Below are 16,074 nucleotides of genomic sequence, written 5' to 3'. Positions count from 1 at the left end.
TTCAGGACCACACTTCAGGATTTCCTGAAGATAAATACCAATAAATAATGCAATTGGAATAACTACAGCCATCGCCATTTCTTAAGGGTAAATTTTGAAGCCTTTCCCTTTTACACTCAAGGGCCAAAGGGAAGGAGTACAAAAATAGAATTGGGATTGGGCCTGAGGATGTTTCGATATTTTAACTGGAAAACACTAAGGAGGATATTTATTTTCCAGATTGACAGAGAACATCGATTATCATGACTTTGATTTTAATTCTATCTGCTTTAAGTATTTCAACATCCAACAAAGTAATATTGAAAACGTGAATTAACAGATCATCATGAATCACCAAAGAAATATGATCGCATATGAAGATGAATGTTAAAAGGGAGTGATGGTTGTGGGAAACATCGAAATAATCTAACAACGCTAGGCTGATTTGAAAGGTTTCCCACACTAGTAAACAGCAGGAGTCAGACTTAGATGAAACGCAGAGTACGAGATTCAGAAGACATCAAATAAACGCACCATAGGTTTATAGACCATAGGATTTGAGACACAGTTTCTGGGAAATTCATATAAGGTTTCAACAACATTTTTTTATTTTTTGGCCTGATGCCACTTTCATTGAATATTTGGCAATGAGTGTCCAGGGTTTGGGACGGATCCCGCTGTGTGCATGTGTGTGCACTTACATAGTACGGGTCTTGGATAATAAGCTGTTTTTCAGGATCGTAGGAGCCGAGCAGCTCAATCTTGGCTTTGCTGTTTTTCACGCTGCTTGCCTTCTTGTTCAGATCTCTGTCAAAAAAAAAAGACACACACTTCAGACCCTGTGCAGCCAGTGGACGGTTGCACAATCATATCAATGATGCGATTCCTCAGTTCTTTCAGACTAATTCGGAAATATGATTCAAATAAGAATGAAACTTGACAGTATTTGCCTGCTCTTTGATTTTTATTTTTTTTTGCAACTCTTTCCCAGGACAAAAACATTGCAACACACACACACACACACACACACACACACACACACACACACACACACACACACACACACACACACACACACACACACACACACACACACACACAAACACACACAAACACACACACAAACACACACACAAACAAACCCACACACACACACACACACACAAAATAAATGAATAAATAATTAATAAAAACACACATACAAATTCCTGGGTAATGAAAGCTAGTGAGGTTGATTATGTATGACAAGAATATTAAAAACAAGCGACTTCTAGGGGTGCGCAATATTACATATTATCAAAGCAGGCGGTTGGTGGCTTGAAGTGGGGTTGTTTGTAACTAAAAAAAAAAGTAGCGAAAAAAATAATAATAATATATAATAATATAATAATAATGTAATAAATAAAAGGGTGGCATGGTGGCTCAGTGGTTAGCACTGTTGCCTCACAGCAAGAAGGTGGCTGGTTCGAGTCCTGGCTGGGTCTGTTGGCATTTCTGTGTGTAGTTTGCACGTTCTCCCTGTATTCATGTGGGTTACCTCCAGGTGCTCCGGTTTCTCCCACAGGCCAAAGACATGTACTATAATGGCCCGTTTCCACTAAGAAGTACAGTACGGTATGGGTCGGTACAGGTCACTTTTAGCAGGTTCCACTGTAAGGGTACCCTTCTGGTGGGCGTGGTGTACGACAAAGTTTCAGACGATATCATTTTTATTTAATGAAATGTCAAAGTAAAGCTGTACGGGTCGTTCATATAATATATGTGAAGCACTTCTCACAAACCAGATGCTTCATACACATAAATACGTGTGTATAATTTTTTATTACTCACCTTTCTATGAGCATGATTTGATTATAACTGCAGATCAATTATCTGAAATAGCCTACTGTAACATCTGCAATTATATAAAATAAATAAACAAATGCAACAATTATGAAGACATACAGAACCTTACAGTCTCCGATATGTTACCAATTACAGAAAAACTACACACAACACGTATTTAATCCTTATAAGACTAATGAGAGTGTAAACCTCTCATACAGTACGTGTCTTTAATCTTCAGCAGCACGTGTAACCTCCTGTTAGAAATTAATTTCGTCATTCTTAGTTCATAAATGTCAGAAGGCGATAATAATAGTCAAACAGGGCAGTGTGTTTGTGTTTTAGGTTGCAGAAGCATCGTTTGCTGCTGTTTTTTTCTGGCTTCTCCTTTGTTTTGTTTTTTGTGCTTCACTCTCATGTTTGTCCCATTCTGAAAGAATCAGATTTGAGAAACACTTCAATGCTCATGTGCACCTTATTAATATAAGCTCAAGAAGCTTTTTTTAGTGTTTTGTCAAATATAAAACTGGTTATGGAATTGAATATTTAACAATATATTTTTCTTATGGAATTTATTGTTGTTGTTGTTTTCAGTAACAGTACTCTGTATTGGATGATACTATGAGTCCAGGAATATAAATCGATATCGGGAAGTGACAAAGGATATCAGAACATCTGGTAACACTTTATAATAACTACACACTAATAATCATTTATTAAGCATTAGCAAATAGTGAATTCAATATCTGTTAAGTATTAACTCTACATTAATAGACGCTAGTAAGTAGTTTATAACTGCAGCTACAAATTCTTTATTTTCGAATTATAAGCACATTTATAATGTAATAATATTTGTTCTTTCATAATTTGTGACTGGTTGATTATTCATTACTAAATTCAGAAATGCATTATTGACAAAGCATTTGTATTTAAGAGTAGTTGGTGGCTTTTAGAATTATTCAGAATGAGTTAGTAAATGATTAATAAACTATTGAAATCAACGTTTATACATCTTATTAATCAGGCATATAGTAATGGTTACTATGCAAGTTAATAAATGGTTTAGTAACTCAACTTCATTCAGTTTTGTGACCTAAGTTGAGGACTATTTATGCTTTATAGATCCCTTATAAATGACAATTAAAGGCTCAGTATCAAATGAACAATAATTTTGGAACTCCTATCTAACAATTAAAATTACTGTTAAGTTTAAGCATGGGTGAATAACAGGAGTGTCAAAACACAAAATAAAATTAGGTAAAACAACAGCAATATAATAGTTTAACAATATATTAAGATACAACATATCAATGTTGTTTAGCGATGTTTAAACTGTACAGTAATTTTATTTTAGATAAGGTAGCAAAGATTTTTCATTTGATACAATTGCATTTGTGTTTCTTCAAATGAAGAGAAATAAATAAAGTCGTTTATTTTCTCCTTTTTCCTGTTTAGTATTTAACTGAACCTTTAATTGTCATTTATAAGGGTATTATAAAGCATAAATAGTTCTCACTTTAGATTAGTTCTCAAAACTGAAAGTTAATAAAGCATTTATTGCCATACATACAAGAACTACGAGTATATGCCTGAATAATAATTTGTATAAACGTTATTCTGAATAGTTTATTAATCATTTGCTTATCCAATAGGGTATATGGCGAGCTAGTGTTCTTGCCATACTGATAAACTTCCGGTGACCTGTTATTTTGAACTTTTATCCATTTTATACAGTTCCTTTTACAGCATCAATGTTGTAATGTCATTAAAATACATTCAGTTAAATAAACTTCGGCAATCATTTAGTTGCTCAAGCGTAAAACGGGACAAAAAGCCGTTTACTCGCACGCGCCCGTCAGAATTGGCAGGCTAGCGCAGAAGCTTCATTGAATATACTGGGGTAAAATAAATGCTCATATTATAAAGACATGGCGGATGAAAATGTAATTTAATGCAGTGCTTTTTGTAAAACCAGAGACCTACTTTATATCGGATATCACTCAGCTAGTTGAGATCGCTGATTTTTAAAGAAAACAGACCTTAAACACGCTGGTTTTTGCATTGAATACAGTTCGCCGGAAGCGCTTAACCCAGGTTACTGGCAAATTAAAAGTCCTATTAGCAGGCTTCGGCATATACCCTATCTGAATGATCTTAAAAACCACCAGTTATGCTTAAATAACAGTTTGTAAATAGTACAATACTTAGTCATGAAAAATGAATCATTATCAAATGATGAACACACAATTATTAAGCACATTATACATGTGCTTGTAAGTCAAGAATAGAGCATTTGTATCTGCAGTTATAAACGGCTTACTAACGTTTATTAATGTAGAGTTAATGCTTAACAGATATTGAATTCACTATTTGCTGATGCTTAATAAATGATTCATAGTGTGTAGCTATACAGTTTTACAGAACATCTCCATTTTGGACTTGATTTGAATAATGGGAGAAAGGTTAATGTGAAGGTTAATGTGAATAATGGGAGATGGAAATGCAATTGTAAAATAAACTCTGACAAAGCATGTGACTAATGTGGCTTGTTTACTGCTGGTCACTAGGTTACCAATACTACACACAGCCACTCAAACAACTTGATGTAAATTCACCAAATTTGCATTCGGTTGAAAAGATCTTTCTTGGAATAGAAACCTAGTTCACGACGATAATAATACATCAGCATAACTCATTCTAAAGGAGCATGTGGTACTGAAGCAGGAGTAAATGTTTCTGATTTGCAATTGCCAGAATTAGTTATATTTTTAGCCTTTAAACTTTAGGAAGTACCTCACTGAATGCTAATCATATTTTGAGGTCAGTGGCATCTAAAAGTTTGCAAACCTCTGGTCTGTACGAAGCCCTGTTTAATGAGCATCTTGGCGTCTCATTAACTCTCAAGTTTAGGGATCATCTTTTCCAGGTTCAAACCATTGACCTTTAGGATTACCAGCTCAGACCAAATACCATCGTTAATATAGAAAGCAAATACATCAGTCTATGACAGTACACATTTATCTTTAACATCAATTAACCCATGACAGACGTATTGCTAAGCATTATTATGAGTTATATTGAATCAGTATGTCCCACTGAGCTAAACAAGAGAAAAGCCAAATCAGAGCAAAGACGAAGAATCTAAAGAACTCTGTAATCTTCTTAATAAGCACTGGATCTAGCAGAAACATGTGATTCTGACAATATTCCAGAAAAAAAAAATCTCCTTCCTGCATCGTTGACTTCACTTTCAAATGATGGGGCCACAGACTAGTAGATGCAGACTTCAGTGTTGACAGATCCATAATATAATTTATTCACTCAGTTTTGGAATCATCAATCATCATTGTCCTGTCAGAGAGACATTCGGAGGGGTAAGGTAGGAGCCCGAGGCTATTTAAACTGTCAACAAAAAAAAGCCAAGGGCCTCACTACCGCTCGTCACTTTTGTGCAAGTAAACTCAATGAGAAGTGAACTTGGTCCCACTTTTCGCAACATTTTTCCTGCACGTGCATGTTATTATCAATCAGTAATATCTGACATTCTGAATAGGATAAGAATGTGAATTCATATTCATTCACGTCTCCTCCAGTTTATTCATGCTCGCAGAGATTCACTGTACAGCATCCATACAGGCTTTTAAGTCCAAAAGTGTGTATATTTGCAGAAATATTGATATATTTGCTAGGGATAAGTAGTGCATTTTCATTCTAAAACTATTAATATTGTGTTTCAGAGAAATCTCCATGCACACCATACATCCTAAAATGCATGATAAGTGACCAACCATGGCCATTAGGGATGCGCATATTTTGCCTGCATCCATGCTTGCAGTATTCCAGTTGTGTAACGGTAATATGAGAGGGTACTGACAAATCAGGGAACGATATGCAATACACCAATCAGAGATCGGTTGTGAACAGCCGTGCCTCTGCTTTTGTTTCAATCCATCTATATCACCCTGCAGCCAAAGACCTGCCACTCATTGAAGCTAAGCAGGGATAAGCCTGGTCAAGAACCTGGGGTGCGTTTCCCAAAACCATCGCTAGCCAACTAAAGTCACAATTTCCTTCGTTACAAACATAGTTTGTCGATTTGCTGTTTCCCAAACCCATCGTTCCAACGAACATTCGCAAACTGCAGCGCAAACTTCAGCATTCGCAACTATACCTCTGGAGTAGTTTGAAACATAGTTTATGGCTGTGTTCTATTCCCCCTTATCCCCTCTATGCCCTATTCATTTAGAACACTCTAACATTCAAAGTTGGAATTATGAAAAGTAAAAAAGCATCAAGGTCGTCTCTTTTAGGTGTGATTTGCTTTCTAACTATTTTTACAGTTTAGTTTTAGCAATCTTCATGTTTACAATTGTGCTCCCTTTGCAGTGCACTTTGAAAACATTGCTAAATATATAAATAAATAAATGCAACATATATGAACACATACAGCCCCTTACAGTCTCCGATATGTTACCAATTACAGAAAAACAAAACACAGCATACATTCAGTCCTTATTTGAGTTCAAAAACAACATGAAACATATAGCACACAGTCAGTGTAAACCTCTCATACAGTATATGTCTTTATTCTAACTTAATCATTTTAAACACAGCCTGATGGCGAAAGCTATAGGTGACCTAATATATAAAAGTGGAATTTATGTTACGTCTACAAAGCTTGTGAAAACAAAAAGCATACGTTAATTCTTTTAATTTATAGTGGGTTATTTATTAAGTATCTGTACTGTATATGACATGGGCCTGTTGGTTACAACCTTCTGCTGCGGTTTGCATGTCAAATTGTAAAAATAGAATTTTAAAAAATAAATAAATATACAATATCCTACTTAATCATAATAATAATAATAATAATCATCATCATCATCATAATCATCATCATCATCATAATTATTTATATTATTATTAAAGTATGTTTTTTTTATTTCTAATACATAATAATTATTAAATTTAATTTCTTGATAAATCGCCTCATTATTTATTTATTTATATGATTTATATTATGTTAGAATAGTGTTAGCTTTTGTAAGTGATTTTATGTTTTAGAATATGATATGTCATTCTCAATAATATTTGTAAAGCAAACATAGGCCACGGATGGAAGACCACATGGGAAAACTAGTTTGCTGTTGGAAGTGGTGTTAGTGAGGCCAGCAGGAGGCAATCAACCTGCGGTCTATGTCCTAATGTCTCAGTATAGTGAAGGGGACACTATACTGTCAGAGGGTGCCATTTTCGATTAAGACATTAAACCAAGGTCATTTAAAGTCCCATGGCACTTCTCAAAGTGTATCGCAACTCCTACACCATCTGACCTTAGAAAAGATATGATGTACTGGAAGAGATTGTACTGATTTGTTTTTTCACACTTGGCAACTTGTTTTAGATCACAAAGAAGAAAGACCCTTTATTTATTTTAGAAGTGTAGAACCTGTTATTTTTTATTATAAAATATTCTTACATAATATTATTATTTATTTGTATTTTATTTTAATATTATTAATATATTTTTATAGAGCCTAAATGTATGTGTGCGATGAGTTTTGTTTGCTGTTTAAAAAAAAAGAAGAGAAAAAAGCTATTTGTACTGCATTTTTCATATCTAACATGTTCAATAAAAATACACCTTTTAAATAAAAAAAAATATATCATATTTATAATTATACCATTTACCCATAAAGTTACCCAAAAGGTACTGTATCTACTGAATTAATCAAAATCCCAATATATGGCTATTACTCCTCCAAAATCCTAATTTAACCTTTGCACATACCTTAAATTGCTTTCGTCCATGCAGAGGATGTAATCAAAACTCATGAAGTCATCCTTGGTGACCTAAGAAAGTGAAAAGACAGCATAAGTATCGTATGCAATGCTTCATGCACATTGTCCAGCAGTGACCCTTTAAGACCCTTTCAGCCACCATCAACCCCCCTTCTCTCTAATTCTTCCTGTCTTTTTTTTAAATCTGCAGCCCAAAGAGCACGTCGTAAGCTTGAACAAACTCCAGAGAACATAAGGAAAAGTCTGTAGAGCGAGCAAACGTGCTGTCTATGTCTGCTCAAACATTCGTTTCCCTCGCTCAAAACGTGAAGGAACAGATCAAAGCACATCTGTGGCTGTACATATGTGTGCGCATTTATTGAGCAAGAAAGCATGATTCATCTGGTACGCCACTGCCCAGGGTCGGTCATAATAGAATGTTTCCAATTTATAAAAACAACAGAAGAACAAAAACCTGAAAAGTGTTTAAACGTAACATGCATGAGGGGTGAAAAAACTAGAGGAACGCCTGTTTGGCTATACCATTTTGCCTGTATAATTGTTGATTTGTGTGAGGTCAACTGGACAAAGATGTCTTTGGTGTAAGCTCAGCTCTGTAAAACCTGACCTCAAAAGGCCAAACTAAAGCTCGCCCACATGACTGAAATATCTGACTGACGTCTGAAATATGGGGGAGGAAAGCACGCAAGTTAGGAGTTTTCTCTTCGTTTGACATGTAATAGGTCAAACCGTGGATATTTCAGACAAGGTGATGCAGTGGCCTTGCTTTAACATTGTGTGCTCCATATTTTGAGCGGTTTTGTGTTCTGCTAATTTTTTTTTTTTTTAATCAAAGAGATGCAAAAAAAATATCCAGCATCTAAGCACAGGATATAAACTAGCAAGCACGCTTGTTTTGATCACCCAAAAAGAGCCTATAATCAAGCATGATGGTTTCTTGTCCAGTGTTAATTTCGCTGACGAAAAACTTTCATTATAATTTTCATGATGAACAAGTTTCTACTGACGAAAAGTAAATAAAAATGAGGGGATGATGACGACAACTATAATAAAAAATATACTGACATTTTCGAGAATGTGATTGAGGGATGTTTTGGAAAATATCCAATCAGAATTAATCTTGGTGTGTGATGCATGACACGCGCAGTCGCACACACATTTGAAAAGTAACTGATCCACAGTAGACGCGGGATGCGGTTTCATCATCATCATTTACGTTTACATATGGTGAAAATCCCCACCATTATTAATGAAAAGTAGCTATGTTCGTAGGGCTGCTGTTACATCATGCACTACGACTGACAAACATGAAGAGTTTGTCATGAAAAATTAGCTGTTTTCTAGACCAATATAGCTGGGAAATATACTCTCATACTGGCATAACAAGGAACTGTGCAGTCATACTATCACTGCAGCCACATCAATTATATTATGCAGTGGTTTTCCTGTCCATATACAGTAGATCTAGAAAATAGCAACTTTTAGTTTTCTATCAGTCTTAGTACACCATGTAAGTATAGAAAAGTCAAGCTTTAAATAAGAGAATGATCAAAACTCTTATTGGAAATGTTTCATCAAGATGCTAATGGTCTAATCTGATTCAATGATCTATGCCAAGCTAAAAATGCTTCCGCCTAACATCGAGATGGACAGAATTAATTAAAAACTTTTGTATCCACCATCTCAGTTAGTTTCTCTGGGGATTTCTGATCACTACACGAGGCGCCAGGCCTACTCGCAATAGTCTTTCCGGTGTAGGTAGGTATATTGTCGCAGACTTTTCGCCATTTATGCATTACCATGACCAAAACAGAAAGAAAAGTTGTGTAAACAAAGTATTAATAATGTTTTACCATGCATTTCAAACACAAGATGCTCAAAGTACAGTTTGAGTACAGGTTATTCAAATTTAGCGGCGCTCACCCAAAACATAACCTATTCCATACCTGCTCACTAGCGGCCCAATTAAAAACTTTTAAAGATGAATTATTTGACTCAAGGTGGCTTCAAAAACGTGGAGTGTTCATTTAACAACCCATAGAACAGCTACAGAACTAAGCTGGGTTTATAGGTTCTTATATGGTAGCACATTATATGGTAGCGCAGTGGTTCTCAAACTGTGGTACGTGTACCACTAGTGGTACGCAGGCTTCCTTTTAGTGGTACGCGGAGGAATGAAATATGTCATGTACATGCTACACACATTCAAAATTTACCAAAAATGATGTATATAATATGCCATATATGACATATAGCCTATGTTTTTGAGGTAATCTGCCATGTTTTTTTTAACCGTGCAGAGTTTTAGCTGCTTTACTGGGCCTACTACGCTGCTGTATTTCAATACTGCTCATTTTGGTGGTACTTGTAGAGACAAATTGTTCCTGAGGTGGTACTTGATGAAAAAAGTTTGAGAACCACTGTGGTAGCACACAACCACCAAAAGCCAATATGTGTGTATATGTGGTGAAAATCCCCACCACTATTAATAAAAATAAGCTATGTTTGTAGGGCAAAAGTTACATCGTGCACTACGACAGACAAAAAAAATGAAGAGTTGCTATTTAACAGACCAATATAGCTGTTAAATATACTCTCATACTGGCATAATAATTAAGGAATGTTGCCGTCTTACTATGACTGCAGGAGCCACAATGATATCACACAGAGCTTTTTTTCTGGCAATATAAATATAGAAAATAGAAATTTTTAATTTTCTGTCAGTCTTACTACACCAGAAGAGTCCAGCTTTAAATAGGAAAATAATCAATACTCTTCTTGGAAATTTCTCATCAAGATGCGAATGGTCTAATCCGATTCAATGATCTATGCTAAGCTAAAAGTGATACCGCCAGACCTTGAGATTGGCTGAATGGATTTAAAGCTGGTAAAACTGACCTTTTCTCTATAGGGAGCTTCAAAAAAGGTAAAGTGTTCCTTTAACCACCCCAAAGAATTGCTAATGAATGAAACAATTTTTAGAGGTTGAAACTAATTTAAACTAAAAGTGCTTCCGCCCAATCTGGAGATCAGCTGAAAGGATTCAAAACTGGTAAAACTTAACAGTTTAACCAAAGGTGGCTTTAAAAAATGTGGACTGTTCCTTTAACAACTCCAAAAAATGCCTATAGAACTAAATTGGGTGTTTACAGGTTCTTATATGGTAGCAAAACCACTGAAAGACCAATTTGTGTACAGCTGAAGTCAGAATTATTTACATAAAACATAACATAAAAAATTAAAAGCTGTTTTTATTCTAGCCGAAAAAACAAATAAGACTTTCCCCAGAAGTAAAAAAAAAATATCAGACATACTGTGAAAATGTCCTTGCTCTGTTAAACATAATTTAGCAAATATTTAAAAAATAATAATAATAAAATAAAAAGAAATTAAAGGGGAGATTAATAATTCTGACTTCAACTGAATATATGTGATGAAAATCCCAACTCATTATTAATAAAAAGAAGCAATGTTTGTAGGGCAGTTATGTTTCCCACCCAGCAACAGCCTTGCTTCTTGGGAAAAGGTTATAGTTCCCATTAAGTGATCTATTTGTGATTTATGGATATGCTACGAAGGACACGTCGATAGTACGTTATGAAGCAACTGTGTTTTATCAAAATACAGACCAAACACTATTTGGAAGCCAATTCAAAACAACAAACTCTATGGAGAATTTCTTCAGGAAACATAGATGATAGATGAAAAACGGCAGAAAACACAGAGGGAGATTGAGAAGAGGGGTCAATAGCAGACAGGCAGAGGACGACTGTCCAAATCAATTTATTGGAAAAAGCTTAAAAATAAGGGGAAAAGATAAAACCTCTATGGTGTGTGACAAAGATGAAGTACGTTTGGCTGTAATTTGTGGTTCGATAATATTAATGCATGCTCTCTCGCCAAAACTGACTTAATATATGGGAAAGGGTGTATGGGCAAGGTTTCATGAGCGACACTGACTGAAGTTATTGAAATGATGATAAATGTGTCGTCCATAGTGTTATGCACATCGATACTGTGCTGAAAGCTTCATGCGCTCATTCCTCTCCCACCATCTGCCTTATTTTTAATCAAGTATTATTTGCTTCAAGTTTTTAGTTTTCCAGTGTGTTGGGCAGCAAAACTGTTATTAGTCTAACCATGCTCAGATCTATATCAAGATCTATATCTTGTTATAGATTATAAATCCCTAATGAACCAACCACATAAGAGTGATTCAATGCATTTATATTTGTTGATTTGGTCAAGATGATCTGCCGAAATTCAAAATGAGCATGAGCATGGGGAAGAACTGAAATGACTTTAAGCATGACATGACTGTTGGCTGGTCTGAGTATTTCAGAAACCACTGATCTACTGGGATTTTCGTCAACAGGCATCTCAAGGGTTTACAGTCAGAGAATGGTAAGAAAATATCAAGCGAGTGCAATTCTGTAGGTAAAAATGCTCATCTTTCTCCAACTAGGAGTATGTTAACTTACATTTTCCCATTTTGCCGTCTGTTTCGCTCTATAGTTTCGCTACATGTAGAGAGCGTCACATCACCTTCCCGCGTTTGTCGCAATTTACGTGACATCACTCGGACGAAGGAACTTGGCCAGACACACCCCGGCCCTAATCAAATGCATGGATTGAGCACGGCCATGTTAATATAAAGAGGAAAATAAACACAGCAGAATTATGCTTTATTGGGGCCCTATCATACACCCTGCGCAATGTGGCGCAAGGCGCGGCGCAAAAATTGTTTGGTAGTTTCAGCTTGGCACAAGAGTCGTTTTGAGGCGTTGCGCTACGCTGTTAAAATAGCAAATGCATTAGCGCTCATTTGTGCGCCCATAGGCGTTCTGGTCTAAAAAGGAAGGCATTCTGAGGCGCATTGATGGCGCGTTGCTATTTTGAGAAACTATAATAGATTATAATAGATAATACAGATAATATAATACAGTAAAACTATAATAGATAATAATTTTCATTAGACCAAAACAAACCCGGTCTAAACTCCGGCGCAGAGTTGCACCTCGCTTACACACTGCTTAATACACACAAGAGAGCAATAGGCAAATATCTTTACATATGAAAAAATTGTAATATTAAGAATATTTATAGGATATAATAAGAATAGATATAGGATATAAATATAAAGGATTAAAATATTTCAAAACATTATTTTCTAGCCTACATAAATATGAAAAATCACTGCTTTTATGTCTTCTTCATCTCGGGAGGCTTTTTCAGTTCATTCATGACAATTTGCTTGTTATATTTTCTTATTATTAGCAGTATTATTTATTATATCCATATTTATATTTGTTTTTATAATAAACAAGCTTAGATTTGCCCACCTGTCAGGTTTTAGACCATATGGGGCACAGCATGTGTTTTAGGATATAACTCAGGTTTTTGAACACACTTTGTTATTATTGTTCATTTATTCGTTTGCTGGAAATAAGAACTGAATTTAGAAATAGTTTTGAAACAAATATTTGCGCTTAACAAACAAAAGTATTTATTTATAGACTAATTTATGTCTGTGTGTAAAGGTTTCCCTATCCAAGAGCGAAAATGAAAGTAGATCATTTATCTCTCATTCTCACGCAGTAGATGCTCTGTTTAACAGTTTTCTGTTTAAAAAACTGTCAACTGTTAACTGTTTGCTAGTGAAATGCTAATTTTTTTCACTTAGACTTACTTTGCGTCCTGTAAATAGCGAATGCGCTCTTAGCATGACGCAGCTGACTCTTAAAGGGAATGGGAGATGAGACTCTAATTGCTTTATTCTCAAAACACATCTATAACTCATTAAGAAAATAAACTCAACCCTAAACTCAATTTGCCTATTGCTTTCTTGTGCATATTAAGCAGTGTATAAGCGAGGCGCAACTCTGCGCCGGAGTTTAGACCAGGTTTGTTTTAGTCTAATGAAAAATCTATTTTAGTTTCTCAAAATAGCAACGCGCCATCAATGCGCCTCAGAACCCCGACCTTTTTAGACCAGAACGCCTATGGGCGCACAAATGAGCGCTAATGCATTTGCTATTTAAACAGCGTAGCGCAACGCCTCAAACGACTCTTGTGCCAAGCTGAAACTACCAAAAGATTATTGCGCCGCGTCTTGCGCCACATTGCGCCGAGTGTATGATAGGGCCCTAAGTCGTTGTTTTTTGTTTTTTTTTAATAGCGGGTTATAATCACACCTAAATGTATTAAAAGGTAAGTTAATTATACCTTTACTTTGTAGCAAACACGATGCAGCTTTCAATCAGGATGAACAGTTTCCATAAGTATAGTTTATAGATAAAGGTCTATGACTCTGCATACAATGACTTTGTCTTGCTGGAGTTCATAGCAGTTTCACTTTACTTCAGGGCACATTAATGCCGCTCTGTAACTTAGGTCTATAGGAGACATTCATAAATATGCCTCGCAACTTCAGCAGAGTTTATTTGAGAGCACAGAAGAAAATCTGCATTTGAGCAGCGTATAGTTGAGCAAGAAGTTTTGTGCACAAACAGAGGAATCCGGCGAGCATGCGAAGAGATTCACATGCTCGTATTACACATAAAAGCTATCTCGACTTGTGATACTGCGTTCACGACATTTGTCATTGAAACAACGCCATAGGTAGTTGGTAGATCTGTGTAAAAGGCCTGTCGCCACAGCTGGAAAAAATCCTAGAGGAAACACTAAAACATAATTTGGAAAACAAATTATTAAGTCTCTGGAGATTCCACTGTTTGTTGATGGCTGTGTTTATGTTAATGGAAAAGAAATCAAGTGTTGAATTCCCTGACATTCACTGACTAAAAAGCACAATATCGATGATCTATAATGAAATAAAAAAACAGTTGGTTGTGTTGAGCAGAGCTTCCAGAATTTTGTGATTCTGCGATCGTTAAATTGAATGCAAATTCAAGCAAATTGGAAAAAAATGGAAGGAGCTAGCCATGTTTTGATTTCTGCCGACTTTGGCCCTTTCTTGCAGACTTTTGCACTGTGCTTCTCCTGAGGTGTGTGACCCGCTTTCGACACTAAACCCTTTCTCTCTTTGTTTCCCTTTATATAAATTACAGAAAGGTTCAAAAGTAAGAAATTACTAAGATGTGTAAATTTGCTAACATTTTATACTGCAATATTTATAACATTAATACAGTAAAACACAAAAAATCCTACAAATATTGAGGTCAATTTTCCAAAAGGTTGCAACAAAAGTAAATTTAGGCTGCGAAAATCTGAAAACGTTCGTGCAAAATCTAGAAGAGGCTGGTTGAGCATGGAGTAGACAAACAACAGACCATTATTTAAGAGGTACCGCCTGGTGGGTGCACTTGATAGTGGATTGCCATGTGGAATAGGGAAAAAAGGTAGTGAAAAATAGCCTAACCACAACAACAAGCAAAACATTTTAATAAATAGAAAGCAAATGTTTTTCAAAAGATATTTCAAGGCTACTTGGACAAAAAGATATATATAAATTTGTAGACTTTCAATGTTTTTTTTCTTCTAAAATGTCTTGTTCTTTTATTGTGATTGCAAAAAAATCAGTGGGTGGATTTTTACCATTAGAGGCTGGCTGCTTTCAAACATCTTATAAACATGATTTATAAGAAAGAACCGTTGGTTTATATGAAAGTTACTGAAATTAAATTGGTCCAACCTGGTACAAATGAGGTGTATCTAATAAAGTGGCCAGTAAATGTTAAGTGGTTATAAAATAGCATTCTTGCCCAAAAAAAACTAGCTGACCTCCAAGTTTCATAACACGCGTACAAACCAAATCCCACATCTGCAGTACCTGTCTTGCCCTGTGATCTGTCTCTATGCCATGTTTCCTGAGGCAGGCCAGACCACGGGCATCAGGAGTGCTGCCAGTATTCCAATCAGAGGTGGCACCAGAGTCTATAACCCACTGTAACACACACACACAGAAAACACGGCTCTAGTTGAGTGCTAATCAGGACCCCGCCGTACCTGCCGCGCCACGTGCCTCATGGAAACGCCATGCTTCTTCATGCAGGCCTGGCCACGGTGATCCGGGGGGTTTCCGATCTCATAGGTGGACGTGGCGGCACTGTCTATTCTCCACTGAAGACACACACACATATAAAGCATAACGATACAAACAAACATGCATAAACACACACAAAAAGAAGAGTATCATTTAAAGGTCTATATTACCAGGACTAAGATTTCCTATCCTATTCTGTGCATTAAATACATCCTGATTGTGCATTAAAGGTGCAGTATGTAAGTTTGACACCCAGTGGTTGAACTAGGTATTGCATTCCTGGTTTAAAAAAAAAAAAAAAAAAAACACACAAACGCAGGTCGCCAGATTGACGACACCAAAAGGAGCGTGCCTGACTATCGAGCCTAAATGCTGATTTAAGGCTGATTTAAATCATGCTCTAAATAAAAAGCAATGGCATGCGATAGGAGAAACAGTTTTTGTCCTAACCAACACCTGAAATG

At 35.9% G+C, this 16,074-nt stretch overlaps 1 protein-coding gene across 10 annotated transcripts in view; it reads right to left on the bottom strand.

The window, feature by feature from the left end:
• The window catches only part of acp1 (acid phosphatase 1), a 47,610-nt gene that overhangs the window by 10,857 nt on the left and 20,679 nt on the right, over nucleotides 1-16,074 (bottom strand). For 4 of the 10 annotated variants that reach the window (XM_087305654.1, NM_001244782.2, XM_087305650.1 and 1 more), the window contains 3 exon segments: nucleotides 15,574-15,687; nucleotides 7,595-7,656; nucleotides 681-786 (listed from right to left, as the gene is read on the bottom strand). In XM_087305654.1, coding sequence (XP_087161780.1) covers nucleotides 681-786; nucleotides 7,595-7,656; nucleotides 15,574-15,687 — 282 coding nt within the window. 10 annotated transcript variants of the gene reach the window in all.

This window comes from Danio rerio, chromosome 23 (assembly GCF_052040795.2).
Source record: "Danio rerio strain M-AB ecotype USA chromosome 23, GRCz13ab, whole genome shotgun sequence".
Classification (NCBI taxonomy): Eukaryota; Metazoa; Chordata; class Actinopteri; order Cypriniformes; family Danionidae; genus Danio; species Danio rerio.
Note: the sequence above shows the minus strand (reverse complement) of the source record. Positions and strands in the feature narration are given on the sequence as shown.